We start from the raw sequence: 13,247 nt of genomic DNA, 5'->3' as shown, positions 1-13,247 counted from the left end.
TCCTTCATGTGTTTAAACATTTTGTTTTCTGTTTGCTTTTTTATTGTGCTATCTTTAAGCGGTTATTTATATATTGAGGACAAAAAATGTGAAAGCCTTTTTTGCCGTTTTTGTTGGTGAAATAAATAAAGAAAAATATTCCGCTCTAACATACGCTCTTCCTACCTTCGCTGATAATATTAAGTTCATACTTTAAAAAATCCAAAGAACCTTTAAAAGCGGTTATACGAAAACTATATTATGTTGTCTTCCTCCTCTATATTTTTTATTATTTGGAAAGCCTCTAGATGATGCTATCTACATCGTAGCTGACAGTTACCACTTATCATGACTGATAATACTTCTATTTTTTCATTTATTTAGCTTTCTTGTATATTGTATGTTATAAGGCACGAGATGGTGGAAGTTCTGAATATCGCAATGTTTAATTTTACTTATTTCTCATATCATGTTTTAAGCGTATTTTTCAATTACTGCGTAATTTTTAGAATTTGATCTTTTTTGTTGAACACATAGTTTTTTCCAATATTTTTTATATTACATATGACTACAGTTGAATTTTTGTTCAAATAAATATGGTATGGAATTATACATTAAAATGTTTCTGAGATATTTATAGTAGACATATACAAAAAGGCGGATACAATGACATGATATTTTAAATTATTTGTTTGGTTGTCATTGGGAATCGGAACGCCATCCATGCTATGCATTTATTTCGTTCGTAATCAAGGCTTATTTGTTATCTTTCATGAATGCTTTGGGTTATCCGCCAGAAGTATCTCATCGGGGAGGAATGGAAAGGGTACTTCCATGCTTATCTGTGAGCAGCTTTGTTTCAACCGCGCAGTCGGAGCGAAAGCCGTCGCGTATTTTGTGACAACAGTTCACTTCCTGAAATCCTGTCGCTTTTGAGTGAAAATCATTTATCGCCTCGCTAATACGATTCGGCACCTCGGAGCAATGTAGGCTGCCTGGAAATAGTATTGGCAGTGACATAATTTGCGAAAGCATTTCGCACGTCCCGAAGGAGGGTTGATGTGAATTTCTCCCTCTTTTCCCTCCGCGACGGGCGCTAATTCGTGTCCAAGCACTCTTGCCGAAGAGAGAACAAGTTTCTCTTTCCATTTTAGTTCACGACCCTGCGACTTCCGAACCGATCAGTGTCTAATTCACTAGCACTGTTTTTACTTCGCCCTGCTGGTCCCAATCACTTCGCCAGCAATGAATGCAAATGTTCTCGTTGTTACTTATGGCATATGGGCTTCATTCCCGACTCTATGGGCCCTTGATTTGTCGAAGGTTAATTTGAATTTCATTTTTCCAGAGAAAGTCTCCCGTCAAAATGATCGGGGTATGGAAGCGACTCCAAACTAAATTTTTCACCCACGCGCTTTAATCCATGTACGTTGGGGTGAAATATTCTTTAAAATTAAGTACATACTTTCTCTTTTCTAAAGGCAAGAAACGCATCCGAAATTATCTACTTATCTTCTGCCTTATTTGCACTTCAAGTGGTAGTTACTATTGGGCAAGACGATATGAAACCGAGGATGTACCTAACGAAACTCACCTTCGACTTCTTATTTTGTGTTACCCTGGGGTACAGAAATACACTTAATTAAGAAATAACATGCACCAAAATCACTTTTTACAAATTATATTCAAAATGTCGTAAAGAAAACTAATTGGGTCCAATTTACAACTTCATATTATACAAATATATTGCGTAATTTCCCTTTCTGTTCCAATGGGCACAATCAAAATTGTCTATAAATACAACTGATCTCCCGCCACGGAAATCTTTGGTAAAAGGCGAAAGATTTGTACGAACTGACTTGAGTTCTGCCGTATCGATCTTCCTCCGCTCTCTTTCTCTCTCGTAGGCGCCTCCTTTTTCTTTGCGTCCTTTTCTTCTTTCTGCCGATCTTTTTAGAACACGTCTCTCTTTCAGTTCTCTCAATACACCACTATGTTAGCTTTTCTCCCGATCCTTTTTAGAACACGTCTATCTCTTAGCTCTCTCAATACACGACTATGTTAGTATTTTCCTCCGCGTCCCTCACTACCATTATGGCCTCCTCACTACGATTGTTAATTTTAATTTATTTATTTAAACTAGTGATGGGCAAAGTCGATCATTTTAGTGATTCAATCATTTTGACTCGAGTCACATAAGTGATTCAATCAATTGATTCAATCACTATGATCGAAAAGACTCAAATCAAGATTCAATCACTATGATCGAAAAGACTCAAATCAAGATTCAATCACTATGATCGAAAAGACTCAAAGGAGTCATGATTGAAAAGACTCAAAAGGAATCAAGATCGAAAAGACTCAATCAATGGATGTAATAAATCACTTTGAATAATCGAATAAATACTGCCTCATCTGCGAAGAGCATTGGTAACGCTGATTGCTATCCATATTATCATTTCATATACTATTTTAATTGTGAATTCCTAGATGAGTAAATTAGATTGCAAAAATGAAGGAAGCAGTGTCATGAAAATATTTGGGAAGGCGAAACTGCCACAGTTTCTTAACACTAATAAAATAATTTCTAACTATAGTTGATCAAAATATAACACAAAATACACCACACACTATGCATGAATCTGATCTGCAGGATAATTTTATGAACGGCACAATAAAATATAACCAGCTTTAACTTCTACTTCTTAACGTTCTCCTACAGGAGTCATCTTAATATTTTCCTTTTACGTGTATTGGTGTTATTAATACTGATAACTGCTGGAAAACATTTAAGAAAAAGATTACACAAGTATTCAGTTCTTCATAACATAGTATTTAATTTTATCACAACTATTTCTGCCCTGACGAAAAGAGATTAAGCATCGGTCGTTCCAAATTTTGAATCAAACCGGAAACCGAGATGATTGATATGAAACCGGAAGTCGGAGTGATTGATGATTGATGATCGACTTGTTTAACGAAATGAATCATGAGTCATTTGATTCACCTAGTGATTCAATCTTTTTGATCGAATCGTTCATGATCGACCCATCACTAATTTAAACAAACAACATGGCGGTTAGTTTACTATGACGAATGCGTTTCTATATTGAATATACATAAAAATTGTAATGTTTGACACCACACCAGTTCGAAATTGGTCGAATTTGTTATTATTAATTTGTTATTATTCGAACGTTTACAATTGGTGGCCATAGTTGTTGAGTAAGCACGTTTAATATATGCGGTATAGACAAGAATATTATTTGAGTCTTGGGAAGCGTCGACCGACTCATTTCTCCGTTCGCGTGATTCACGTGCTTGCAGACAGTTGCTAACCGATGTGATGGTGCTTGTGAACTTCCTGCTCTAACTGCGACTATTGCGGGGGTGAGTGCAAATATTTTTACTATCACGCTGACCACATGCTCGTAAAATATTGCACTATGTGGAGCAAGATAATGCATAAACACAATTCTTAATGCTCATTTTTCAGTCATACGTTTAACGTATTTTCTAAAAAAAAATGAGTACGCATTCGATAAATCATAGGAAGGGTATTTTATCCATTTATAGTCAAATTATGTCATATTTTATTGTAATTATTCAGTAACTGCCATAGTCCGCAAAAATTGCTTCACGCTACTAACTCGCATCTATCACATCATCTTTTATCTCATGTTTCAGAGTCCTAATAATGAATTATAATCCGAGTAAACCTAAGAAATAAATCGCTCAAGTACGTTAATAATAAGTTTCCATTAGGTCTATGTGGCACATCTGAAATGGGATCACTCTCTACGAATCAACCATCAACCTCATCATCAACCTCTTTACTATAGCCACATAGAATAATTTTAGAAATTCAACAACAACTCATCTCACGACACCATACCGAAGAGACTTGAATATTTGTCTCAGCGGATCACAACTCTTGCTGTCCAAAAATAACTTACAGAAAGCAAGAACGCTTCAAATACCTCAAAGCGAATGAATACCCATGCAATTTTCTGCAGTCTTGGAAACGGGATGGTGGTGATGCTGAAATGGATTTTAAATTACTGCACTTTTTACGTACTGTGTTGATGAAACATCCGGTGGACATTTCGGACTTGTGACTCTTCTGATAGCTTTGAGTTGATTTTGAACAAAAAGAAATCGAATGAAATTTTCGAGCCCCCAGTGAAAGCATAAATAAATTACATGGAAGTTTCAAACGAGAAATGACTCGAGGACATAAGTTGTTGTGTTTCATATGGCAAATGTTCCTTCTAGAAGATTTATATTCATTTCTCTGATGCACTATAGGATATACACAAACACGTCCTTACTATCTTTCCTTAGTTAAGTTCTACATTGCCACAGGGTTTGCATTCGGTTATTAGGTTTGACCATACAATTTTCCTGGCATTGTAGTAGATAATGATATGCAGTCCATCCAAGAAACCTAAGGCTTGCGGTAGACAACGTAACTATCATTAAGAAAGTCTAAGTTCTCGGCGGTGACAGAACGATATGTCTTTAAAAAATGATGCTATTGGAGAGGATAAACGTTCATCAGTATCCAATTATATCAATATCCAAGTGGAATATCGTTGACTAAGCTTCCTTTCCACTATAGTGCATTGGAGGATATTCGAAGGCTTCGCTCCAGATCGGTTAAATCAACGAAATCCTTGACCACCTTAAAATACAAAATGGGTTTCTGAGTTTCCATACGACCCAAAGTCTACCACTTGAGGTAATTCGATGCATCAGTCAAATCTCATCTTTTTCTGCTTCTATTCTTTCTTTTTGTGACCAAAGTATTTATTTTTCTATCTTTCCCTTTGACACTATTTGGAAAGTTTGTTAACTACCTGATCTCTCATTTTCTATCCTCTGCGTGATCGCGTCCTTTTATTTCCAATTGTAATAGCTTTTCCACCAGTCGTAGCATACGTATAACGTCGTAATGATTTCTTTAATCTGTGCTTCATGCAGTTTATGCCAAAAATCAGTAATCAAAAGTTGAGAAACCAGGTTACGTTTAAGTCAGAGCGTGAAAAAAGTTTCATTAAACGTTTGTCAAATGTAAGCCCATGAACGATATTTTGTTCATGGCAAATGTTTTTCTTTATTTCTAAGGTAGTCAATTTGCATTTGATTTTTAAAATTCTCATGGAAACGTAGTATTAATCTTCAAAATTATAGTGTGTATTATGTTATTCTTCTTTATTTTACAATTTTGAAATTACATATATGCGTATACTATGCTTCTTGGTATCCAAATTAAAACGTAGCCGCGTGTAAGCGAAGGTGCATCGCCACCATTAATTTTGTTGTAATTTATGGAACAAATCTCCATATTTAATTTAATTTTGCTGAAAATTCGAGAAATATTGATTGGATTGATCTTAAACCACCTACTTAAATCAAGTATTGGCATCGATATTTGAAATTTCTTTCAAATTTCAAGAGCTCTAGCTCACCCGGTGAGTTAGTTTGGAATCGATGGAAAAATTCCACCGTTACAGATTGATACCGAGTCAAGTTCAGGAAAACGTTGTAAAAATCGATAATTTTTACATTTTATCTCTCTATTGATCGAGCAATGAATGGGGATTTATTCGTCTCGCAATCAATCTTCCCGATGGTCTTGCCAAGTACTACGGCTCCTCGTGCTGACAGCTGTGGGAGGTGGTGAGCTGGGGAAATATTTGCTTAGGGGCGACCCGAATTCGACCCCCGTTAATGCCGCTCATCCAGAAAGGGACTAAATGGCCACCCATGAAAACCCACGTGAATTCGGAAGTACACTTCAGCGTAGTAATTGTATTAAGTTTTCATATTCTGTATTTTTTTAAGTTAAATAAGAAGTCTGGCCATTCTTTTTGGAGCTTCGTTTACTGTAGACCTGCTACGATTTGATCGTTGGATTATTCTTCCTCATAGGATAATCCTCCAAAGTTGTTAGAATAGCAATGGCTGATGCCTGGTTTTGCTGATGGTAGGACCCGCCCGCCTTTGTGACGGTGCGGGATTCCTCGTCCCTTCCCTTCCTTACCTATCCCGTCCCAGGAGGCGTCATCGGGCTCCTATCGCGGCGGCGCCTCCTTCCTTTCTCCTTCCTGTCCTCCCCCTTCTGGGTGCAGAGGTGAAAAGCTCGCGCTTACAGTCCCTGCCCCCGGGAGTGTATCCTCGCGAGCCCGCATCTTTTGCTTAGGAATGGAGCAAAAACGTAGAGGACACGCAGTGTTTTTTTTAGCCTACTCAGACTTGGATTTAATTCGCAAATGGATCTGCTTCGGAAGAAATTCTCTAGTCAGTGCTTCACGGTCTTTTTTCAGATGTTGTGTGTCGCTTTATTGTTTGTATTTCCTTATCTCATCCGCATATTCCGCAAATCCTCACCCTGATAGAATCTTCGAAATAGATTCTTTGTTATGTACTGAAATGCAGTTTCCTTCATCAAAGAAAACGAAATGCATTGATTGCGATTCCTTACCCACCATTGGTGTATTCATAATATAAAAATTATTTGGTTTTAGAAATCCCAGTTTAGACGAATGTTAATGGTCAATTTTAACCTCATTTGAAAAAGGCCAGATTGGCGCCCATACGATGCCACTCCACGTGACGTCACAGGGACCTAGTTTCTATATGAGTAGATAGGAGTTTTACATTGTCTGTGATTACCAATGCATGCATGAGGCACAGAGCTCAGGGAAACATCTCTTAATAATCACCCATTAAAATTACCTAAGTTCGGAAAGTTTCCTACGTTTGATAGGGTAATAATAATTCTTATTTATGCCAAGCACTTCCTGCTAGCAGGGTACTCTGCTACCTGCTAGCATCCTGCGTCGTATCAGCGCTCAAAGCATCGCCCCAAGCTCACGCGGCGATAGCTGGAACCAGAACGACGTCACACGGGCTTTTCCCATCATTCCTACTTACCCGTCGCGTTTTCGCGCGCTTGAAATTTTTCACTTTTCGTTTAATCTCGAAAAAAAGATATCGCCATTCAAAAATCTAAGAGCGTGAATTGCGTACTCCATGAGTAATAATCTTTCGATGTAGGCAATAAAAAAATAATAGGAAACCACCCTATTCATTAAGTTTTCATTACATTAACGATATTTTATCCCTCCTAACAGCTGGTCCGACCAAAATATTCTAAGGCTAGCTATGACTATGTACTAAGGATTATTTGTCGTAATCATGCTTATTCCACCTCCATGTTTCTGTCCACCCCTTGCTCATTTTCGCTGAAAATTCCACACTTGTCGATCAATTGAATGCGTAACTGTGATTTTTAACTGCAGTGCAAGGTTTAAGGGTGATGGTGTCGGGCTTAGATTGCGATGTAGGCAGGAAAACTTTTGACCCATGGAAGAAGGATCGTTAGATCTTGAAATTCTTACATTCCTCTTCTTAATTGAAAAAGAGAGAGAGCGATTTTACGAATTTCAACTGGTGTTGCGCTTCAATCCTACGTTGCGAAAAGTGTAAAATAATAACAGTAATTCCTCTGTTGCCTATTGGATTTACTAATCATTTGATAGGTAATATGAAAGACTCATTTTGAATTATCTAAGTCCTTCAATACCTGACTGGATTCGAACCCACGGCCGCCATGCAACAAAACTAGATTCAAAATGCTTCGGATGCTTTCGTTGATTATGTCAGTCACATATTGTCGGTTTCTTTTCATTTTCCTTCATTGCTTGTGGCTTATTTTTCATGAAACTCCGATTTATTCCTCTGAAACTGAGAAGTTAAGACCGGTTATTTCATAAAAATCAACTGAATTGATCAGGCATATGGAATCGTGAACGGAATAAAATAAAATTCTCTCGGTTGGAGAAAAATAATGATGCGTAAAGGTAATTCCATTGGTCTCTTACGCTGCAAGGAGACTCCAAATCCTCAAAAAGATCCGGCTGCACATTGAGTCAAACTCTGCCGCTATGTGAAGAACGTATAGTCGGCTTCCAATTGAAAGACTTAAAACGTTTGGAGTCACCTTGTACCGTTAGTCATCATGAGATTGCCTTTATTTATTTCTAGCCACGTTTTATTCGTCGACTTTTTTTACTTTTGATGTTGAAGGATTTGAGTACGTTTAGGGGTGTTGAAGTACATAATTGCATTATATATAGCCCCACCAGCTATAGATGGTGAAATTCCCTGGTCTCAACCTTTTAATGAGTGAGTGATTTTCCGTTCGCAGACCATCACGGGGGCCATGAGTACTCTGGCGCCGCCCATCCCCTTGGAGAAGCCCCAGGACAACCGGAGTCGCGTGGATTACATCCAGGACGTGGCGTCGCAACACGACTTCGACTATCCACCGGTAAGTTCCTCCAGGGAGCTGCTATCTTCTCTCGCCTCACTGCGTGAAATTTACTTCAGTGTTCATCTCATTGCCATACTTCGTGGCTAAGAGCGTAAAATAATTCCAATTTTCATGGATACGATGATATATTCGGTATTGGTAAATGGCGTATGGTCTAGTCATGCAAGTTTTTTGGGACATGATTCAGACAAACCATAAATGAAATGGGAATATTGGCGTGGAAAATGAATCTCGGTGGTTCTGACTCTGAAACTCTCTACATTTTAAACAAATTCAGCACATGAGTATTCACATTATGTCAGGATTAATGAGCTCGAAGAGACTTGACGTACCAAGTGATAATGCTTGGATATTTTCCTCACAATTTATTGTGCTGACTGGTCCGGCGTATCAAATCAGGCAAGGATAACACATGAGAACATCGTCTTAGAACCGCACTGTATTCTCGGGTCTGACAGAAATCATCAAATGAGAGGTATTTTCCGAATGGAGAGGCACACTAATTCGCTATTACCCAGAGCCACGAAGTACTCCTTTAAATGCTATGTCGAACTCTGGCGGTGAAATCTCCCTTAGCGAGCACCGATATTTTTTTATCCTCTTTCTGCTTACGGCTGGTATCCTAACACCTCCCGCCACATACCTACCAATGCGGGGCGGCTTGTGGGTTAGTGTGCAGATGTAAATATGCTAATAACATAAGATTTTAACTCGAGAGCCCATAGGTGCTGGAAATCGTTCTTTTTCCATACATAAGTGTTGACCCTGGGTCAAATGCAGGCATTAACATTAATAATTAACGTAAGCTTTCAGTATCTTATCGCATGATTGATTAGAAGAATATCTCTATAAAAGTAATTGGTAGCCCAACAAGTAAAATTAGAGATTGAAGTCTAAACTGACCATTAATTTACAGTTATTTCACAATATCGTCATAGAATGGATATTACTGGATGAGTACTCAAGAATCTCGACATCAGCCATGTACACAGTACCCGCATTGATTGTTGAGGATCGAAATTTCCCTTGGATTTAATACACTATATTCGTGAGGAGATTGTCTGAGTCATTTGGGATTTGGAATACCCCAGGACCCGTGAGTATTAGTATTCGTCCGAGAATCCAAAGTTGTTTTGTAAAAAAAATGATGGACGAGAGTATATGTTGTGGAATGTAGGAAAATAGTGACTGATGACTCAGTTTGTCCCTCTAAATGTTATGATGCAAAATATGTTCATTAGTGTTCTCCTCTATGTTTCGTTTCGACTATGAACATTGATTTTATCTCATGCGTATCGATTACCACCTCATGTCCTCGCTACGAACGGCTTTCCTTGTTAGTGCGCCGCCCATTCAAGGGAAAGACCTCACACTTGGTTGGTCATTTTCCATTTCCGCGCGGACGTCTTACACTTTCTGTATATATTTCATCATCTTGTGGTGTTCTGACCGTCGCTAGGTTCCCCCGCACCAATGCTGTCTCCATTCCTTTCTGTCTCCGGCCATCTCCTTTATGTCTCCATATCTTCCAATTTTTATGTTGTCGATGAACTTCACCTCCCTTCTCCTTCCCCTTCTTCTGATCCCTTCCACCGTTCCCTCCAAAGCTACTTTTAAAATTCCATTCCCTCTCATCAAATGTCCCAGCCAGTTACCCTTCCTTTGATTCATTTAGTCCATCAACGTTCTTTTCTCATCCATCCTATTTAACACTTGCTCATTCCTAACTCGATCCGTCCACCGTATTCCCTCCATCTTCCTCCAAACCCACATCTCAAACGCCCCAATCCTGTCCCTGTCTCTCTTCCCCATCGTCCAAGTCTCACATTCATACATGAACACACTCCACACATAGCAGTTCACCAATCTCTTCCTCTATTTTAATTCCAGTGCCTTGTTACACAAGGCTCTTTTCTTCCTCCTGAAAACTTCTTTCTCCATTCCTATCCTTCTTTTTATTTCTGTATGTTAGGGACATACATAAATGTTAGCTCATCAAGAAGGTTATGACTCGTGAGGACGATTTGTGCATCGGTCAGCTGCTCTACCACTCCGGCTGCTTTTAGTGCGTCGTTAGTGCTGCGACGTTGTGGGGCAAAGGGATATGAAGCTGGGGTGATTTTCAGCGAGGTGGTGTTGCTCGGGGCCTGCCATCATTCCTCGCTGCCGCCCATCCACCTTCGATGATTGAGGGGGCTCTGCCCTGGGGAGTGCCCGTGTTGATGCGGGGACGCCACTCAAACCCTTGGTGACACACTCTACCCTGACCGTCCTTTTACTTCGCTGAGTACCCATCGATTTCGTCCCTCGAAATGGAAATCATTACAAAAACGAGCCTCTCCTAGTGATCTTACTCCCAGGCCTCAAGTTTTCGTCACATTTATTTCCGGGACGATTTGTGGGCACCGCCAGTATTTTTCAGCTTCGATTATTCTTGATATTTATTCTTCTAATACGATTCCTGGTTGCGCTGATTTCCTGATTATCATCTTCTACCTGTTGCTATGTATCATCTCTTGTTGCTCCTCATTCTTGTCTGTTACATGGATTTCAGCTACTTCTCTCATCCAAATTTTCTTTCCCTCTTTACGTTTTGGTTTCCTTATTAGTAATGTTTTAAGCCTTGAGCCTGTGCCGTTCCACACAGAAGGCATACTCACACACTATTGTGCATTAATTTTTGGAGAGGTAATTTGTTATTAAATATACTTCTCTTGGGCTTTCTTCTCGGCCACTGTTAGGTTTTATTGCTATTGCTTATTGTATCAATATTTATATCGTCTTCAATTTCAGACGACGAGCGTTATTCATTTTTTAACCGTCGTACACGTATCACGTAAGAGAAATTCCGAGAGTAGGCTGTAAGGAAAGGAAAAGTAATAATAACAGTACGTTGCCTTTTGGGGTTTGAATTACTTGGGAAATTGTGCGGACGGCGTAATATCTAATCACTGAGATAACGAAAAACAAAATAATTATTTCCTGGACAATGGCTCCGTGGAGATTCCTATCTATATCCAATAATTGCTATAAAAAAACCGTATTGTGTTTTGAAGACTGTGTCCGACTAGTGCAATTCGCATGCAAATTGAAGGTGGAGTCAAAAGAACAGTCACAAAAATTATAATTTTGTCGAAAAGTTGCTATTTAAAGAGAGATTATTGTTATAATGGATTTATAATTTATAAGTAGGATCAATTCCCTTTTCAAAATCGTTATCATCTTCAGAGTTATGCTTTTGGTAATTATCTATTAATAGGGGATGATGTACTCTATGGCGCAGTTGCGTAACTAGGAATATGCTTTGGGGGAGATGGGATAGCCTGGGGTGGCGACTCCCCCCCCCCCCCCCATCCCCCCTGACAACTTTTTCGGGGAAATTTTTGAAAAATGACATGCCCGGATTTACAATTTGCATCATTTTGGCTCTAAAAATTTAAATTTGAGCAGCTGCAGTTATTGAAGTTCAAAACTAGACAATATTTTTGTTCGGGCCGGAACAGCCTTATGTTTTTCCATTCTTTTAACCCTCAATCGGTGACGTGCGGTCTGAGGGACCGCTGCGTTTCTAAAATTATGAATGTTTTCAAAATTGCTATTTCAAAATATATATAATCCTCGTGAGCGTCTTAATTTTGTATAATAAGGACATATCACTCTTAAAATTTAACGTTCTTATTATTTATTTCTGAAAAGTTGAAAGTGAATTAGAGTAGCGGTCTGTGAGACCTCACGTCACTAAATTGGAAATCCAATGAACGTAGTGCTGCTGGAAATGAATCAAAAAATTGTTAAAAACAATTCCTAGTGATTTTTCAAGAATAATAATTATATTATTAATTTTTGTAAGGAAACATTTTTAGTTGCATAATGTGGATAATTAAGTAGTTAATTTAAAAAATTACCATGGTAAAAATAATAACTCAAGTGCTTTTAATATCAATTTTTTGATCCTGTTTCAAATAACAATTTTTACTGAAAACGTTGGTTCGTATTTGGGATGCAAAATATTAAATATAAGTTTTATTATAGTTGAGAAGTCAAAGAAACATTACACTAAACAATAAAAATGACTGCAACGCTATACGAATTTTTGTTTTATTGCGGTATATCCCAGACTGCACGTCAGTGGTAGTGTAACAAGAATTGCACGTCACTGGTTAAGGGTTACGTAGAATTTTCCCTCCTTTCTTCCTTTTACCCGACTGCCTTGGTTTTTGTTTTTTGGTTCCTCTACTCCTATGGAGGGCTTTAGAAGCTCAGGAACAGCTCATGCACGCCTGCATCAAGGCATTCGTTCGCCGATGTCAAGGCGAAGAGGACGATTTCTTTATCTCGCCGAAGCCCGGATGAGGAACTTCACACACGTCGACTGGAAAACAGACACAACACGGGGTTGGCGGGAGCCAGGGTAAGGCGGGAATAGGGCGGTTTCCTTCATCAAAGAAAACGAAAGGCATTGATTGCGATTTTTTACCCACCATTAGTGTATTCATAATACACAAATTATTTGGTTTTAGAAATACCGGTTTAGACGAATGGCAATGGTCAATTGTATCCTCATTTGAAAAAGGCCAGATTGGCGCCCATGCGATGTCACTCCACGTGACGTCACAGGGACCTAGTGTCTATACGAGTAGATAAGAGTTTTACATCGTCTGAGATTACCAATGCATGCATGAGGCAAAGAGCTCAGGGAAACATGTCTTAATAATCGCCTATTAAAACTGGTTAAGGTCGGAAAGTTTTCTTCGTTTGATAAGTTATTAATAATCCTTATTTAAGCCAAGCTTTATCTGCTAGCAGGGTACTCTGCTACCTGCTAGCAGCCTGCATCGCAGCGGCGCACAATATCCTCGCCCCAAGGTCACCTCACGCGGCGGAAGCGGGAACCAGAATGACGTCACACGGGCTTTTCCCATCATTC

At 38.9% G+C, this 13,247-nt stretch overlaps 1 protein-coding gene and 1 pseudogene across 1 annotated transcript in view; one reads left to right on the top strand and one right to left on the bottom strand.

The window, feature by feature from the left end:
* LOC124156558 (guanine nucleotide-binding protein G(s) subunit alpha) overlaps positions 1 to 13,247 on the top strand; it is a 135,105-nt gene that overhangs the window by 95,808 nt on the left and 26,050 nt on the right. Inside the window, exon 4 of the mRNA XM_046531178.1 lies at positions 8,195 to 8,317. Within this exon, the coding sequence (XP_046387134.1) occupies positions 8,195 to 8,317 (123 nt within the window). The remainder of the gene's footprint in view (positions 1 to 8,194; positions 8,318 to 13,247) is intronic.
* On the bottom strand, positions 1,743 to 1,852 carry LOC124156667 (annotated as a pseudogene).

This window comes from Ischnura elegans, chromosome 3, assembly GCF_921293095.1.
Source record: "Ischnura elegans chromosome 3, ioIscEleg1.1, whole genome shotgun sequence".
NCBI classification, from domain to species: Eukaryota; Metazoa; Arthropoda; class Insecta; order Odonata; family Coenagrionidae; genus Ischnura; species Ischnura elegans.
The sequence above is the reverse complement of the archived record's forward strand: the minus strand, read 5'-3'. Positions and strand labels throughout refer to the sequence as shown.